This window comes from Leucopleurus acutus (genome assembly GCF_964270905.1).
Source record: "Leucopleurus acutus genome assembly, chromosome: 3".
In the NCBI taxonomy this organism is placed as follows: domain Eukaryota; kingdom Metazoa; phylum Chordata; class Mammalia; order Artiodactyla; family Delphinidae; genus Leucopleurus; species Leucopleurus acutus.
In genome coordinates, this window is record NC_139145.1 from 20,419,071 (window position 1) to 20,439,342 (window position 20,272).

The following is a 20,272-nucleotide window of genomic DNA, read 5'->3' on the forward strand; positions in this document are numbered from 1 at the left end:
GGAATAAGCAAAATGTGATATACACATACAATGGAATATTATTCGGCCTTCAAAAAGGAGAAAATTCTGCAATATCCTACAACACGGATGAACTTTGAGAAAATTATGCTAAGAAAAACAAGCCAGTCACAAAAAGACAAATAGTGTATGGTTCCACTTAAATGACGTATTTAGAGTACTCAAAATCATAGAGAAAGACAGTAGAACGGTGGCTGCCAGGGGCTGGAGGAGGGGGAAATGGGGAGTTATTGTCTAATGGGTATAGTTTCAGTTTTACAAGATGAAAAGAGTTATGGAGATGAATGATAATGATGGTTGCACAGCATTACGAATGTATTAGTTATCACTAAATTATACGCTTAAAAAATGGTTAAGGGGCTTCCCTGGTGGCGCAGTGGTTGAGAGTCTGCCTGCCAATGCAGAGGACACGGGTTCGTGCCCTGGTCCAGGAGGATCCCACGTGCCGCGGAGCAGCTGGGCCCGTGAGCCATGGCCGCTGAGCCTGCGTGTCCGGAGCCTGTGCTCCACAACGGGAGAGGCCACAACAGTAAGAGGCCCGCGTACCACCAAAAAAAAAAAAAAAAAAAGGTTAAGATGGTAACTTTTATGTGTATTTTGCCACATTTTAAAAATTGGGGGAAAAAGACATTTGTAGTGTGTTGTGAGATGAACTTGAACTTGATTAAAAGGTTCTAAAGTACTACAATCAGATTGTTTTCTGGGTATCAAATAAATTACTTTTCACGAAGTTCCTATTTCAGTATCTATTCTTTCATTTAACACACTTAATTCCACTAAAAAAACAAAAACCACTTTGGCCTTATTCAACCTTTCCTAATGTGACTCAGCTACTCAGAATCAAGCAGAAAAGTTGTTTAGGAAGACATAAAGGTGTTATCGTTTTCTTCTTTATGAGAAACATTACAAAGGCACCAAACTTTACTAGTCTTCCAAAATGTCATCTGAGAATCTGGCCTTCCCTGTTCCCTCCCCACCCTCGAGGCCAACAGTATCTGCCACTGTATATGTTTCAAAATAGCGTGAAATTACACTTCCAAAACTTGACATGCATGAGATTTGTGTATGTATATATGTATGTATATATACATACATATATACATGTATCTATATATGTATAATCTAATGTCAAGTGACAAAATGTTAACAATTTACTTTTAAATTTAATTATACTTTTCAGCCTAAAAACTTGGCATTATAAAATACTCCATGATTTAGATTCAATTATTTATTAAACATCTATGAGTCAAGCACTGTAGTATGTGCTTTCTTATCCACTCTTAAAACAACCCTGTAAAGTTAGAAATATCAGTCATTTTGCAGATATGGAAACTGAGGCCTAGAGGGATTAATTAACTGTCAAGATCTCAAATGGTGCAATTCCTAATATGGAGCTCTTTCTCCTACATCATACTGCAAAGATGAGAATGTGGCTAACTGGAATTTTTGCTTTTCCCTTCCTCCTAAAAATGGGATACTTAAAGCTGCTGCAACTGCTTTAACAAAGAAAGAGAAACAACATCAAGAACAACAACAACTAAAACAAAACCCCTCTGGTTAAGTGAGATTTCTGGTGAGTTATTAAATTCACTCAACAAATATTAATTGAGCATCATGCAGCAAGCACCACAAAGAAATCACAGTCCTGATCCCCAATAATTTTGTGCAGTAAAAAGACATGTAAATAGGGACTTCTCTGGTGGCGCAGTGGTTAAGAATCTGCCTGCCAATGCAGGGGACACGGGTTCAAGCCCTAGGCCGGGAAGATCCCACATGCCGCAGAGCAATTAAGCCCATATGCCACAACTACTGAGCCTGTGCTCTGCAGCCTGTGAGCCACAACTACTGAGCCCACGTGCCACAACTACTGAAGCCTGCGCGCCTAGAGCCCGTGCTTCCAACAAGAAAAGCCACTGCAATGAGAAGCCTGCACAGCGCAATGAAAAGCAGCCCCCGCTTGCCACACCTAGAGAAAGCCCGCGTGCAGCAATGAAGACCCAATGCAGCCAAAAAAAAAAAAAAAAGACATGTAAATAAATAAACTATACACCAGTAATAAACAAATCCAAGTCTTCCAGGGAACTCAGGATGGTATCAGAGTTCTGAGCTGAAAACTAGCAGAAGGAGGTGTTTCAGGGCAATAGAGGAGTATGCATGGAGGCACAGAGGCATGATAAAGAATGCCATGTTAAGGGAACTGAAAAATATCACTGGAATAGAAATGGAAAGGGTAGAATTATGGAGTTGGACAGTGAAATATGGGTCAGATCATAAGATGCAAAGATTTCATGCTGCTTTAATCAATGCAAAGCAAATGAAAAATCTTAGTGACACAATCAAATCTTTGCTAGAAAGATTATTCTGGAAAGAGTAAGACGGCTGAACTGAAGAGGGCAGAGACTTGAAATTAGGGGCAGTGGTACAGTTACTGAAATATTCCAAACGGGAAATGAAGTGTAAACTAGGGTAGAGGCAATGCAGATAGAGTGGAGGGTTAATTGAGGGTAGTGGATTTTTTGGTTTCACTTATCTAACTCCAACAGGAATTTATAAACACTAATACATATACACATGCATACATACTGAAAAAAAATTCCCCAGATACTTAGCATGAAAATATTTTCTCTTCTAAATTTATACCAGGAAAATGAAAACATTTTCAAAATTTCCTTGGTGGGAAAATCCAAAGCCAAGAGGCACCTCAGTGCTCATAGTGATTTTGATATTTATCATTTCTGGCACTCTCACCAAATGGTAGTTTAAAAACACACGAACACAGAGGAAGCATTTAACATCAAATCTTCAATTTTATTACGTTACTGTTTTTTGCTATTCATTTTAAGGAAAAATATAATATGGAGAAAGAGCCACTAAGATTTCCTAAATATGTCAAATGACCCTCAACTGGCCCAAAAGAAAATTGGCAGAATTAATCTTTATCAATATCCACCTCGAAGATATGCTTCTAAAAGAATATCTGTAATACAGATATTCTTTTATACTACTCTGCCAATTACACAGATGTTATTCCTTGAAACACTTAAAGGAGTGCAAAAACAAACAGGGATGCCCAGCCCATTCTGAAGAAATAACCCAAAACTTGAACCAACTTGATCATAAATGCCTGTGATTGTTACATAAAAATGTAACAAACGAAGCCTAGCAAGCACTACTGAATCAGCCTGTCAAAAAGACAATCAGCCTGTCAAAAAAACAATAACTGTGTTCTTGAATAAGAAGATTCAACAACATAAAGATGTCAATCACATCCCCTCAAATTCATTTTATAAATTTAATAAAATTTCAATTTTGAGAAGCTGATTATAAAGTTCTTTTTTTTTTTTTTTTTTCCTCCGGTACGCGGGCCTGTCACTGTTGTGGCCTCTCCCATTGCGGAGCACAGGCTCCAGACGCGCAGGCTCAGCGGCCATGGCTCACGGGCCCAGCCGCTCCGCGGCATGTGGGATCTTCCCGGACCGGGGCACGAACCCGTGTCCCCTGCATCGGCAGGCGGACTCTCAACCACTGCGCCACCAGGGAAGCCCCTATAAAGTTCTTTTGAGGGAGAGGCCACAACAGTGACAGGCCCGCGTACCGAAAAAAAAAAAAAAAATCCCTAATATATAAATATTTTTTTTAAATACAGAAGAAAAAGGATGGGACTTCCCTGGCAGTCCAGTGGTTGGGGTTCCACACTTCCGCTCTCAGGGGGGCATGGGTTCGATCCCCTGGTCGGGGACTGGGATCCCGCATGCCGTGCAGCGTGGCCAAAAAACCCAAAAAACAAACTGACAACCCCCCCCAAAAAAAACCCCAAAAAACCCAGAAGAAAAAGGATAACTTGCTACAAAAGTGGGTAAGAAAAAGTGGACGATTCATAGAAAAATAAACTCAAATGGCCCTTATATATATGAAAAGTTGATCAACCTCACTCATAAGGAAACAGTAAATTAAAACTATACTGGGGCTTCCCTGGTGGCGCAGTGGTTGAGAGTCCGCCTGCCGATGCAGGGGACACGGGTTCGTGCCCCGGTCTGGGAAGATCCCACATGCAGCGGAGCGGCTGGGCCCGTAAGCCATGGCCGCTGGGCCTGCGCGTCTGGAGCCTGTGCTCCGCAATGGGAGAGGCCACAACAGTGAGAGGCCCGCGCACCGCAAAAAAAAAAACAAAAAAAACACTATACTGAATTTGACAACACACTCTGTTGGTGAGGTTGCCAGGGGCCCATACATTGTTAGTGGGAATACAAAATGGTACAATCCTAACGTAGGAAAATTTGGCAATATCTAGCAACACTACAGATTCGTATACATATATATAAGCATTTAATCCTTTGACCCAGAAATCTTTCTACGAATCTATCCCAAAGACACACTAGCAAAAAATAAAATGTTGGTACACAAGGCTACTTATTGCTCTATTATTTATTACAGCAAAAGATGAGAAATAACCTAAATATCCATCAATCTAAATTATGGTATGTCCATACAATAGAGTATTATACAGCTGTAAATACTTAAGAGAAATAAATCCCTATATTGCTATGCAGTGATCACCAAGAGATAATAAGTATAAAAGACAGTTGGAGAAAAGTGTGTAATATACATCACCATTTATCTTTTTTAAAAGGGAGGGGTCCACAAATATATATACTTATTACTTAGATTTTTTAAAAGAAAGGTTTTTGTTTTTGTTTTAATTCTAAACTTCTCTGCAAGGGAAGGCAGGGAACAGGGTATAAGAGAGAAGAACAGAAGTTAGAGTTCTCTAAATATATTGTTACATGTAGATTTGACTTTGGAATCCTGCAGCTGTTTTATAAAACAAAATTTAGAAAAAGCAGCAGCAGCAATTTCTAAACATCAGAAGCAAAAATCAAGTGTAGAGTTGGTAGCATAACTATCCAAAATGAAATTATCCCACATGACTTTAAAACACAGTAAACTGACTATACATTCTGCAATAAAAGGGCTTAAATTGTTTTAAACAATCAAATTGTTGTTACTAGTAAGGGTATTATTATTTTGAGACAAAGTGTTGATTATGTGATAAGGCAAATGAATAATCATGTTAATCTCATTAAGAACCAATTTTTTGGGTATGGAGAAAGAAGAGATGTAAAATGTAGGGCTGAATTTGAATTGGTAGTCCTGAATTTGAATTGGAAATATCAAATTGTTTTATCATGAATTAAATAAATACAAACATATGTGTGTGTCTGTACTATATATTATATGTATTTCCTACTTCTGTTAACTAAAAAGTTCTAGACCAACCCAACAGCAATGAGCACTCATAGCTACCAGACCTGTGGCATCTAAATATAATTTCTTACCAAAAAGTAACAACGTTTCCTGGAGAAACACTTGATTCTAGAAAATGCACAAGATGAGTCAAACATCTTACAACGTCAAAAAGCTAAAAACCTATCAAGGACTACTGGGGCCATGACAATATGATAAAAGTCTTCAGGAAAAATAATACAAGGCTCTTCCAAATTACAAATTCAAACGGTAAATCTTTTCTGTGACTCTGAAAAAATAAAATTATGTAAATACTAGGATTTCCTAAAAAATAAAAGTCATCAGGAGCCAATCTAAATAGACTCACAGGGCTTCCCTGGTGGTGCAGTGGTTGAGAGTCCACCTGCCAATGCAGGAGACACGGGTTCGTGCCCCGGTCCAGGAAGATCCCACATGCTGCGGAGCGGCTGGGCCCGTGAGCCATGGCCTCTGAGCCTGCGCGTCCGGAGCCTGTGCTCCGCAACAGGAGAGGCCACAACGGTGAGAGGCCCACGTACGCAAATAAATAAATAAATAAATGAATAGACTCACAATTGTCAAAGATGGCACAACCTAAGCCTTAATAAGCACAATGGCAATGAAATGTAATACATTAAATATATTTACATCCACGAGTTCACTGCAAATTTTAAAACTCTACAATTCAAATTTTAAAAATCTCAGTGGTAAACAAATGACCTAATGAACCTAATGAAACTTAAAAGCTTTTGCACAGCAAAGGAAACCATAAATAAGACGAAAAGACAACCCTCAGAATGGGAGAAAATATTTGCAAATGAAGCAACTGACAAAGGATTCATGTCCAAAATTTACAAGCAGCTCATGCAGCTCAATATCAAAAAAACAAAGAACCCAACCCATAAATGGGCAGAAGACCTAAACAGACATTTCTCCAGAGAAGATATACAGACTGCCAACAAACACATGAAAGAATGCTCAACATCACTAATCATTAGAGAAACGCAAGTCAAAACTACAATGAGGTATCACCTCATACCAGTCAGAATGGCCATTATCAAAAAATCTACAAACAGTAAATGCTGGAGAGGGTGTGGAGAAAAGGGAACCCTTTTGTACTGTTGGTGGGAGTGTAAATTGATACAGCGCAGCCACTATGGAGAACAGTATGGATGTTACTTAAAAAACAAAAAATAGAACTACCATACGACCCAGCAATCCCACTACCGGGCATATACCCTGAGAAAACCATAATTCAGAAAGAGTCATGTGCCACAATGTTCATTGCAGCTCTATTTACAATAGCCAGGACATGGAAGCAACCTAAGTGTCCATCGACAGATGAATGGATAAAGAAGATGTGGCACATATATACAATAGAATATCACTCAGCCATACAAAGAAACAAAATTGAGTTATTTGTAGTGAGGTGGATGGACCTAGAGTCTATCATACAGAGTGAAGTAAGTCAGAAAGAGAAAAACAAATACCGTATGCTAACACATATATATGGAATCTAAAAAAAAATAAAAGGTTCTGAAGAACCTAGGGGCAGAACAGGAATAAAGACGCAGACGTAGAGAATGGACTTGAGGACACGGGGAGTGGGAAGGGTACGCTGGGACGAAGTGAGAGAGTGGCATGGACTTACATATACTACCAAATGTGAAACAGATAGCTAGTGGGAAGCAGCCGCATAACAAACGGAGATCAGCTCAGTGCTTTGTGACCACCTAGAGGGGTGGGTTAGGGAGGAGATATGGAGATATATGTATATGTATAGCTGATTCACTTTGTTATAAAGTAGAAACTAACACACCACTGTAAAGCAATTATACTCCAATAAAGATGTTAAAAAAAAAAATCTCAGTGGGACTTCCCTGGTGGCGCAGTGGTTAAGAATCCACCCGCCAATGTAGGGGAAATGGGTTCGAGCCCTGGGCCGGGAAGATCCCACATGCCGCAGAGCAACTAAGCCCGTGCGCCACAACTACTGAGCCTTCACTCTAGAGCCCACGTGCCACAACTACTGAAGCCTGCGTGCCTAGAGCCTGTGCTCCGCAACAAGAGAAGCCACCACAATGAGAAGCCTGCGCACCGCAACAAAGAGTAGCCCCCTCTCGCCGCAACTAGATAAAGTCCATGCGCAGCAACGAAGACCCAACACAGCCAAAAATAAATAAATAAATAAAAATTTTAAAAATCTCGATGGTTACTTCATAGGATGCTAGGAATCAACTCATTATTTAAAAACTAATAAATAATTGAAAGGATCAAATGTTTATCCTCCTGCCTTTATTATATATACTATAACTCGGTGTAACTAAACAGGGGAGGGAACATATATCTTTATCCCTATTAACAAATAAAGAAGGGCTGACAGCGTCAGAATGTCATCATTTTGTATGAAAAGGTTAGGCAAAAACTAATGAAATACAATGTATTAATGCTAATCTTGTGGAAAATGTATCTAAGGATACTAAAACTAAGCTAAATTTGAATTTTCAAGTGAAAAAACTTTACAAAGTTTAACTGTCAACACTTTAAATTCCCAAATCACAGGGTTAATTCTGTAAATTTGAAAAATATCAGACAAGTCTTCTGTATATAAAATATTTTCTATATGTATCCTTTTTGAAGAGGACTTGCACTCCTTCGAGTATACATTAGGCTACTTGATAAGTGTTTCTTACCTTCTAACTCCAGTTTTAAAAAAGGAGGACAGTTTTGCAAATTTTCAGTTCTACCCTTTATTAAATATTCCCTGGAAAAATAAAGAGAAATGTAACAGAACATGTGTACAATTGAACATTCTCCAAAACTGCCCCTTTTTTTGATAGAGCCCTAGTATTTATCAGGTACTTTACTTGCGTTGTCTCATATAACCCTTTTAAGAACCCAAGACACCCTTTCAGGATAAAAACCTAACTGGGAATAGAAGGGAACTTTGTCACCCTGATCTAAGAAACACTCGCAGCTAACATAATAATGGTCAAAGACTGATGATTTCCTCCTAAGATCAGGAACAAGACAAAGATATTTACTCTTGCCATTTTTATTCAACATTATACTAAAACTAAGCACGAAGGAAAAAAAGAAATAAAACTATCTATTCACAGATGACATAATCTTGTATATAGAAAAAACTAAGAAATTTACAAAAAAACTAATAGAGAACTAATAGAGTTCAACCAGGTTGTACGATATGAGATCAATATACAAGAATCAGTTATATTTCTATATGGTAGTAATGAACGACCTGAAAATAAAATTAAGAAAACATTTCCTTTCCCAGTACCTCCAAAAAGAATAAACTTAATAAAAGAAGTGCAAGATTTGTACACAGAAAACTACAAAACATCGAGAGAAACTAAAGATGACTTAAATAAATGGAAAGACTTCTCATATTCATGGATTGACAGATTTAATATTGTTAAGATGGCAATGCTCCCCATATTGATCTAGAGTAACAGCAATCCCTATCAAAGACCCAGCTGCCTTTTTTTTGCAAAAATTGACAAGGTGATCCCAAAATTTATTTGGTAATGAAAGGGATCCAGAATAGCCAAAACACTTTTGAAAAAGAACAAAGTTGGAGGACTCATACTTCCTGATCACACTTATTACACAACTGCAATAATCAAGGCAGTGTAGATACAGATAAGGGTAGACACAGATCAATGGAACAGAAATGAATCCAGAAATAAACCTTTAGTTATGGTCAACTGATCTTAAACAAGGGTTTCAAGGTTATTCAATAGGGAAAGAATAATCTTTACAAGAAATGGTGTTGGGAATACTGGATATCCACAACCAAATGAATGAAGTTGGACCCCCACCTCATATCCATTAACTAAAAATGGATCAGACCTTATGTGTAAGAGCCAGAACTAGGAAAGTCTTAAAAGAAAACAGGTGTAAATCTTTGTAACCCTGGATTAGACCATGGTTTCTAAGACATGACCAAAGCACAAGCAACAAAAGATAAAACATTAAACTGGACTTCATGAAATTAAAACTTCAAAAGACACGATTAAGTGAAAAGACAACCCACAGAATGGGAGAATATTTTTGCCAATGATATATCTGATAAAGGACTTATATTCAGGATATATAAAGAACTCTTAACAACCCAACAACAAAAGACAAACAGCCCAAGTAAAACATGGGCAAAGGACAAAAATAAACCCACACACCTACAGTCAATTAATCAATGACAAAGGAGGCAAGAATATACAATGGGGAAAAGACAGTCTCTTCAACAAGTGGTGTTGGGAAAGCTGGACAGCTACAATGAAATTAGAACACTCCCTCACACCATACACAAAAATAAAAATAGTTTAAAGACCTACATATGACACATGATGCCATAAAACTCCTAGAAGAGAACATAGGCAAAACATACTCGAACATAAATCATAGCAATGTTTTCTTAGATCAGTCTCCGAAGGCAAAAGAAATAAACACAAAAATAAACAAATGGGACCTAATCAAACTTAAAGGCTTTTGCACAGCAAAAGAAACCATCAAAAAAACGAAAAGACAACGGAATGGTAGAATGGTAGAAAATATTTGCAAATGATGTGACTGACAAGGGGTTAACATCCAAAATATATGAACATCTGATACAACTCAATATCAAAAAAACAAACAACCCAATCAAAAAATGGGCCGGGACTTCCCCGGTGGTCCAGTGGCAAAGAATCCACCTTCCAATGCAGGGGACATGGGTTCGATCCCTGGTCGGGGAAATAAAATCCCACATGCCACGGGACAACTAAGCCTGCACACCACAACTACTGAGCTCGTACACCTCAACTAGAGAGCCCCCGTGCCGCAAACTACAGAGCCCGTGCGCTCTGGGGCCCACATGCCACAACTACAGAGCCCACGTGCCCTGGAGCCTGGGCGCCACAACTAGAGAGAGAAAACCCACACACCACAACTAGAGAGAAATCCACGTGACACAACAAAGAGTCCGTGTGCCACAATAAAGATACCATGTGCTGCAACTAAGATCCGACACAGCCAACCAGCCAGCCAGCCAGCCATAAATAAATTTATTTTTAAAAAGGGCAGAAGACCAAATTAGACATTTCTCCAATGAAGACACACAGATGGCAACAGGCACATGAAAAGGTGTTCAAACATCACTAGTTATTAGAGAAATGCAAATCAAAACCACAGTGAGGTATCACCTCACACCTGTCAGAAGGGCTATTATCAAAAAGAACACAAATAACAAATGTTGGACAGGATGTAGAGAAATGAGAAACCTTATACACTGTTGGTGGGAAAGTAAATTGGTGCAGCCACTGTGGAAAACAGTATGGAGGTTTCTCAAAAAACTAAAAATAGAACTACCATACGACCCAGCAATTCCACTCCTGGTGGGTATATATCCAAAAACACAAAAACCCACACCAATTTGAAAAGATACATACACCCCAATGTTCACAGCAGCATTATTTACAATTGCCATTATACGGAAGCAACCTAAGTGTCCATCAACAGATGAATGGATAAAGAAGATGTGGTATATATACACAATGGAATACTACTCGGCTATAAAAAAGGGTGAAGTTTTTGCCACTTGCGGCAACATTGATGGACTTGGAAGGTATTATGCTAAGTTAAATAAGTCAGACAGAGAAAGACAAATACTGTATGATATCACTTATATGTAGAATCTAAAAAATACTATAAACTAGTGACTATAACAAAAAAGAAGCAGACTTTCCAATATAGAGAACAAACTAGTGGTTACCAGTGGGGAGAAGGGGGAAGGAGTGATATAAGGACAGGGGATTAAGAGGTACAAACAACTATGTGTAAAATAAGCTACAAGGATATACTGTACAACACGGGGAATATAGCCAACATTTTATAACAACTATAATTGGAGTATAACCTTTAAAACTTGCAAACCACTACGTTGTATACCCGTAGCTTATATAATATTGTATACCAACTATGCTTCAGTTAAAAAAAAAGATGTAGTGTGTATATACACACACATACACACACAAAATGGAATAGTACTCAGCCATAAAAAAGAATGATATATTGCCATTTGCAGCAACATGGACCTAGAGAACATCATACTAAATGAAGTGAGACAGCGAAAGACAAATATTATATGATATCACATATGTGGAATCTAAAAAAATAGTACAAATGAATCTGTATACAAAACAGAAACAGATTCACAGACATAGAAAACAAACTTATGGTTACCAAAGGGGAAAAGAAGAAAGGGGAGGGATAAATTAGGAGTATGGGATTAAAAGATACAAACTACCATACATAAAATAGATAAGCAACAAGGATTTACTGTGAAACAAAGGGAACTATATTCAGTACCTTGTAATAACCTATAATGGAAAAATATCTGAAAAAAATATAACTGGATCATTTTGCTATACACCTGAAACACAACATTGTAAGTTAACTACACTTCAATTTTTAAAAAAATGGGCAAAAGATTTGATTTTTGTATCTCCAAAAGAAGACACACAAATGGCCAATAAGCATATGAAAAGATGCTCAACCATCTTTTCAGTCATTAGGGAAATGCAAATCAAAACGAGATTAAACGAGATTAATACCTCACGCTTACTAGGATGGTTTCAAAGATGGATGATTAACAAATGTTAGTGCAGATGTGGAGAAACTGGAACCTTCGCATACTACTGGTAGGGAAAATGGTATAACTGCATTGGAAAAACTGTTTGGCAATTTCTCAAAAAGTTAAACAGAGGTACCATGTGACCCAGCAATTCTACTCCTGGGAGAACTGAAAATATGTCCAAAAAAAATTGGTATACAAATATTCATAGCAGCATCAATATTAATAGCTGAAAAGTTGAAACAATAAAAATGGCCATCAACTGATGAAATGGATAAACAAAATGTGGTTTATCCACACAATGAAACATTACTGGCCATAAATAGGAATGAAGTACTGATATAGGCTACAATATGGATGAACCTTGAAAACATTATGCTAAGTGCAAGAAGTCAGGCACAAAAGGCTGTACAGTGTATGCTTCCATTTATACCAAATGCCCAGAATTGGCAAAATCTATGGAGACAGAATATAGATTAGTGGTTGCCAGGGGTTAGAAGGAGAGAAGAATGGAGAGTGACTGCTAATGGGTTTCTTTTTGAGGTGATGAAAATGCTCTGGAAGTAAATAGTGGTAATGGTTGCACAACTTTGTAAATACACTAAAAACCACTGAACTGCACACTTTAAAAGGGTTAATTTAAGATATGACAATTATATCACAATAAAATTGTTATTTAAAAAAAGAGCCCAAGAGACAAAACTAGAAAATTAGTAATGATCAGAAAACATGATAAGAAATTCGATAGAAGATCAAAAAAATCAAGATAAATGTACAAAATGCAACAGCATTTTTATGAGTAACCATTTAGAAATAAAGAGATATCCCATTCACAAGGTGACCAAAACTACAAAATACCTAGGAATAAGTGTAATAAGGAATATCCAAAAACTAAAGGAAAGTTAAAAAAAATATTTTAAAGGACATGTGACATCTGAATAAAGAAATGTACACGTGCCTGAATTTCAACCAGTCCCAAATTATTATTTTAAGCAATTCCAATAATTCCACGGCTGCACAAAATGATTTTTTTAAACTTTTTTTTTTTTTTTTTTTTTTTTGCGATACGCGGGCCTCTCACTGTTGTGGCCTCTCCCATTGCGGAGCACAGGCTCCGGACGCGCAGGCTCAGCAGCCATGGCTCACGGGCCTAGCCGCTCTGCGGCATGTGGGATCTTCCCGGACCGGGGCACGAACCCGTGTCCCCTGCATCAGCAGGCGGACTCTCAACCACTGCACCACCAGGGAAGCCCTAAACATCTTTATTGGAATATAACTGCTTTACAATGGTGTGTTAGTTTCTGCTTTAGAACAAAGTGAATCAGCTACACATATACATATATCCCCATAGCTCTTCCCTCTGGCGTCTCCCTCCCTCCCACCTGCCCTATCCCACCCCTGTAGGTGGTCACAAAGCACTGAGCTGATCGCCCTGTGCTATGTGGCTACTTCCCACTAGCTATTATTTTACATTTGGTAGTGATATGTCCTTGCCACTCTCTCACTTCATCTCAGCTTCCCCTTCCCCGTGTCCTCAAGTCCATTCTCTACATCTGCATCTTTATTCCTGTCCTGCCCCTAGGTTCTTCAGAACCATTTTGGGTTTTTTAGATTCCATATATATGTGTTAGCATACGGTATTTTTCTCTTTCTGACTTACTTCACTCTGTATGACAGACTCTAGATCCATCCACCTCACTATAAATAACTCAATTTCGTTTCTTTTTATGGCTGAGTAATATTCCATTGTATATATGTGCCACATCTTCTTTATCCATTCATCTGTCGACGGACACTTAGGTTGCTTCCATGTCCTGGCTATTGTAAATAGAGCTGCAATGAACATTGTGGTACATGACTCTTTCTGAATTATGGTTTTCTCAGGGTATATGCCCAGTAGTGGGATTGCTGGGTCGTATGGTAGTTCTATTTTTAGTTTTTTAAGGAACCTCCATACTGTTCTCCATAGTGGCTCACAAAATGATTTTTAAATGTACATGAAAGAACTTGTAAGAATTACCAATAATTAAAAAAAAGAATAGGGAAGGAGTCCTGTCCTATCAGGTATTATCAGTAAAATTTGGTAGAAAGCTATTATTATTAATTCAGTAATGCCACTAGCAAATAGGTTATCGAAAACAGAGTACACTATGATAAAGAGGACTACTCAAATCAGTTGGGAGAGGGATTGACTATTCAGCTAAACTATAGTCTTTCCTAGAAAAAAGCAAGTTTGGGTTCTCATCTCATACATACAAAAAATTAATTCCACATGGATTAAAGATCTGATTTTAACAAAAAATCTATAAAATATTTTGAAGAAAACAAAAGAGAACATATGTATAATGTCATTAAGTAGAAGGCATTCTTAGACAAAACAGAAAATCCAAAAGCCAGAACGAAAAAAATGCCAATTTGATGACATAATTTTAAATAAGGGTAAGTGAAGAGATTAATGATCAAAGATAAATGTCACGAAAGAAAATATTTGCTATACATGACCAGTATACATAAAGAACTCGTACAAACTGATAAGAAAATGTCAAATAATCCAATAGAAAATGAACAAAGGATAAACAGGGAATTTATACAATAACTAACCATAAGTAGCCAAAAGGAGCTCAATCTCATCCATAATCAGGAGTTTATAGAACGGAATTCAATCTTAAAATCAGCACTTTTTATTCTGCAACCAGAAAACAAACCTTCCATAATACCGTGGGACACCTGCAAAGCCAATCCATCACTCTTATGTCCCTACTCTTTCCCATTTGAAATAGCTTAAAACAAGTGTTTGCATTAGCTGTTCAAACTCAACTGACTGCAAAACAAAATCAAAAACTACAAACACCACTACCACTAGAAATGCAAATTAAAACAAGGACTCTGAAAATTTAATCAGATTAACAAAAACTGAAAAGACACCATCCAGTGCTGGCAAGGATGTGGGGAAACTGGTCGTCTCACATCCTCTTGGTGAGAGTGTGAGCTGCCAAAACTCCCTGGAAAGCAGTCTAGCAGTAGCTATTAAAATTTACAACGTACATTGTTTTGACCCAGTAACACCACATTTTTAGGATTCTGTTTAGAATTAAAAGCCCTGCTATGTCAGCAGTATCCCCTAGGATCCTTAACTTCCGGAACACTTCCTTCATCTTCATGGTCTAACTGAAACTTGGCTTTTCCCTGAAGATACTCCCCCTGAAGCCCTCTCTCCCATTTTCTCTCTCATACCTGTGGGTATGGAGGGGAGAGAACGGTCCTCCTTGTTCATTCCCACTTTGGGGGATTCTTCTTCCCTTCTCCTTAAAAGTCCATCTTCACGTAGAGAAGATTAAGAGAATTAACATTAGTGATGATGTCCAGGATTAGAATCACACTTTTGGACTTCCTTTGCTGTGTTCTCTTTCTTCAAAGTGTCCCATACTGTTTCTATTGGCCCTACTCACCTACCTGTTGTTGAAAACAAATCAAAACCTAGGGCCAGAGCGGCAGTGCTAGGTAGTAAGAAAGAGAATCCAGAGTTCTGGATTCAAATCTAAGCTCATCACTGACCTTAGGTAAATTATCTCCTGATCCTAGTTTACTCAACAATACCAGAACCTACACCATGTTTACTGGGAGGACTTAAAGATACAATGGATCTAGAGCACTTTCGATAAAGTAAATGCTCAATAAGTGTTTAAACAATGTCAAAAACAAAAACACCTTCGAATCTCAAAATTTCATACTGCTGTACAAGCAGAAAAGGACTGTTTCTTCCTCTATTGGCCATGTATAGCTCCTTTAGTTGCTTCTCTCTTTATCCATGTCATCCTTCTCCAGGTGTTCAAATAGCAATCTAGAGGCAGTAAACCAAGACACCAGGGGAATCGGCTATACTTGGAAATTTGGAAACATGGACTTCAATACAACTGACCTTCCCCATATTTGTATTAGCTCCTCTTAAAACTCATTATTTCCCATTTGAAGAAAATGGGGAAGGCCTAAAATAAATATGGCATTAGTTGTTCATATTCAACTGCTTCTAAAATAAACAGGAGAAAGTAACTAGAAGAATCTTAAAAGACATCAAACAGACTTAGAAGCCTGCTAAATATGACCTAAGGAGTTCCAATCAAATCATATGTCACAAAAAAAGTGAAATAGAGGAAACCTGAGATTTCCAAAATATTTCACTTTTGCTAATTTCGATATATCAAATGAAGCAACTTATTGAAAACTGACTCCTAGCAGTGTCATCCTGTTCTGTCCTAACCCCTGTGGAGATTCCAAGCACATGCTCCATACTGTTAGTGAAGCAAAGCTGAAACCTAGTGTTATTTCACTCTCTAGTTGAAAAAATCTTTGATGGCTCTTCAAGCCTACAGATTAAAGTTTAAACCATTGAGCACAGGCCTCCAAAATCTGGCTGTAATTTACCTTTCCAGTGTTATTTTCATCTTCCAATTCTCTAAATCCATCACAACAAACACATTCTACATTATTTCATATCCATGCCTCAGCTTTGAACATACTCCTGCCCACCACCTGTTATTCCATTCCTCCTTCAAAGCAGCAAGTACAGTGGAAAGGGTCCAGCTTTTAAGTTCAGATCCAGATCCACTAGATTTCTAATTCTAATTCCATCCCCACTACTTAAGAGCTTAATGATCTGGAGCAAATACTTTACTAGACCTGTTTCCTTACCTAGGAGGAGGCATATCACCTGTGGCACTTTTACAAGGCTATTGTGAGGATTAAGCATAATGGTTCTAAACTATCTAGCACCACACCTAAGGCACGGTAGAAACTTAATGGTAACTACTGAGCCATCCTTCTTTCCCCCTCCATCCTCATCAATACTATCATTTCCTAAATTTCCATAGCACTTTGTTTATACTACTATGTATATTACACCATGAGCACTAATATACTGCAGAATACTCATTATTTATGTATGTGTCTGGCTTTTCCATTAGGTTATAAGCAAGATGGTTATGGGTATGGATTTCTAAATCTCTGCCACTTACCACCTGAGCAAGTTATTTGACCTCGCAGAACCTGTTTCTTCATTAATAAACTGAATTGGGGTTAACACCTTACAGTGTTACAAAAAGGTTTAAAAGAGTTAATGTACATCAAATACCTCGTATAACGCTTGACACCTAGTAAATTTCAGAGGATGTTAATGGTAATCTGGATGATGAACCTGACCCAAGCAACTGCTTAAAGAATACACAAATGTAAAATGTATTTGTCTTATTAAATCCAATTTCATAAAGCAATCTTAATACAACTTTAACCTGCTACTCACCTCTCTTACTGATAGAGACAGCCAATGAAGACAAAAACAGAGATTCCTATGCACTTTATCTCAGAAATGCTACCACATATTCATGTTCTTCCAGGACCAGACTAAGTACTTCACGACTTATGGTTCACCTCACCTCATTACACTTTAAACAACATGGGGGCTTATCCCTCAAGAGTTGTAAGGGATAAAATGATCTGCCAGAGTTAAACAACACTCTGAAATTAGTAGTCTGTAAGGAAGTAGAAGTTAGTTGTCTGCTCTTTATTCATTTTAATTCTAATGTGCTGTGTCATCAATTTCTCTACTCAAAACTCCAAACAAATGTCAACTACTTCTATGACAGTATTTTCCAATTTATACACTTCCAACCCACTGCTTGATTTAAGAGAAAACACTTCAAAATTAACTGCAGTGAAATCAAGGAAATCACAGAAAAGTGAGCACTTGCAAAGAGAAAAAAAATACAATATTAGAGCATTTGCATTCCCCTTTCAGGTGTACACTGCTACTTACATGGGTTGTACAGCACACACGTCAAGAGCTCAGGAAGGGTTCTGGAAAGATGGACCTGGTTTTAAATCTGACATCACAACTTACTAGCTGTGTAACCTAAGCATGTTACTTCTTAAGCCTCATATCCCTCATCTCTAAAATAGGGATTGTAACAGTATGACTCTCATAGGGTTGCATTAAATACAATAATGTATATTAAGTGTTTCAGGAAAGTACTTACAACACCATACTCAATAAATGGTATTCTATCCATTTGTTGTTATTGCCTGAGCACTAAGGTTTTTGGTAAATATTGTGTAATTAATGAATATTTAGCATATTTTATATTAGGAAATAAGCGTACCACTAACTTTAATTCTATCCTAAGTTAAATAATGATTAATAGTTGCAATACGTTTAAGAGCAATTTACTGTTTACAAAGCCCTTTAGACATCCATAAATTCATTTTGATCTCCACAACATCCTTAGGGGATAAACACTTTTAAGATACGTATTCTAGAAATAAAGAAACTGGTACCCATCAGGGTAACACAGAGTCAAGGTTACCTAAGTCTCCTCCAACCAGATTCTCCAGCTCAGGGATAAAGTGCATAGTGTCCAAAGTTCTTAACCCAAACATCCACTAAAAGGAGGCAGATTCCAGCCAAGTTTCCCACCCTCCTCAAGCAGAGTCAAGAACGTGAGCCCAGGAATAAGCCCGGGGTAATAAACTCCGTCAGACGGCACTGATGACATTTATCATGCACTGTTTCATTACGAGGTGTCCTCCCACATCTTTAGGGCGGGGGCTAATCCTGACCCCACTGCCACCAGAGCGCCCAACACAGGGTCTGGCACCCAAGAGGCCCTCAGTAAACGTTTGTGGAAATGGCATGGGAGGCTGGGAGGAGGCCTTCCAGAGACCCGAAACGAAGTCAACTCCACGGTGGGGATTAAGCATCCCAGTAGATCCACAGTCGTTGGCGGAGAGGGTCCAACCGGTAACCAGGCTGGAAAAAGGATGGCTGAGGACGGGCGCCGCTAAGGGGAACCCGGGAAGCTGACCCTCTTGAGGGGAGAGAGGGGGAGCGGGTCTGCCCGCAGCCATTCCTGGAAGGCTGGGGACCGACAGAGGCTCGGGCGCCGGGGGCAGCAAGCAGGGCAACTGGCGCCTGGGGGGGGAGGAGGCCGCCTGCTGGTCTGAGAAGAATCTCGGGCCCAATCTGAGCAGGGTTCTGGGCTCCTCTAGGGACCCACTCCCTAGCCCGCGGTGGCATTCGCTTCACCGAGTACTCGCTGCTACCTGAAACTGCAGCAGCTTCTCTGTCTGCTCCTGTGTTAGATCCCGCTCCTCAGGCGCCGCCATTTTGCAGCCGCCTCTACGCTTCTGACCCGTCCGCACCGTCACCCGCCGGAAATGACCTCAGCAGCAACCACATCCGGTCTGAACAGCCGCCGGCGCGCAACTGCGTCTGCGCGTGCCGGCCCAACCTGGAGGCGGGAATGGTGACAATTTCCGCCGCTAGAGGGCACCACTCTCGGGCCGATCCCTAACACTTCCGAAAATTGTCGGGGGACTGTCTGCCCAAGTCGCCCTTAGGAGTTAGGCGACGAACGGATCTACCAGGGACTTGACTCTCGAATAGATTGCAAAGAACCGAGAGGTCCCGAATGCCCCTCGAGAAGCTTCGGAAATTCACGAATGCCCCTCGGCAGATTTCGCCTTCTTCCTAACCATTTTCATCTCCAATGTTTCTGAATGTTTCTTAGGAAATTGCAGTCGTTCAGAAATATCGGCCGTTTGATTCCTGCCATGATGTTTCCAAAATCCCCTGACCATCTCTCAGGAGGTTCCGAAAGTCCCCGAATACTGGGGGCGTGGTGGGGGTGGGGGCGTTTCCCACGCCGCCTTCGAGCCGGAAGCTGTGGAAGGTGTGCGCCCCTTGAAAATGGTTGGCCCTTGGCCACCCGGGCACTACCAGCCCTAGGCAGAGCTTTCCGTCCACGCCTCTTGCGACTCTGATCCTGCCTGCCTCAGGCCCTCACTCGTCTCTCTGCCCACTGGCCCGTCTTCCCTGTGACCAACCGAAGGATGATGCCAGGACTGGGATCAGGAGACTTGGATTCACGTTCTGGTGTCCACCTGGCAAAGTGCTGGACATCTCCGGGCAAACCACCTCCTCTCTGCTCTAGTTTTGCCATTGATGGAATGAGATTCACCAACAGCCCCAGATATGCTGTCTAAGCTCATTCTCCTTGGAAGCAGTCCCCCACCCTTTCCACTGCCTTATCTCCACCCCTCAATGTCTGCCTTCTTCTGCACTTTCCTTGCCCCTTTTAACCCGCCACCTCTCTTCAGGTCTCCCATTTTCATTTCCACTTCTTTTCTCCTGCCATCCGCCTTCTCTGTCCACTGTCCAGAAGGCCTTGGGAGGCAGAGGGTTCATGGTCTGGTGCTTTTCCACAGACTACCCGTCTGACTCCTAGCAAGGCACTCAGCCTCCTGGGCCCCGGCTGTCCTCCCCATCTATGGAATCTCACCCCATGAACTTCATGGGGTTGAATTAGGTGAGAC

At 39.7% G+C, this 20,272-nt stretch overlaps 1 protein-coding gene across 1 annotated transcript in view; it reads right to left on the reverse strand.

Annotated features, from left to right (window-relative positions):
* The window catches only part of FAF2 (Fas associated factor family member 2), a 59,363-nt gene extending 40,273 nt beyond the window's left edge, over nt 1-19,090 (reverse strand). The window contains exon 1 of the mRNA XM_082836730.1: nt 19,001-19,090. Within this exon, the coding sequence (XP_082692856.1) occupies nt 19,001-19,063 (63 nt within the window). The 5' untranslated portion in view covers nt 19,064-19,090. The remainder of the gene's footprint in view (nt 1-19,000) is intronic.
* Nucleotides 19,091-20,272: the final 1,182 nt, after the last annotated feature.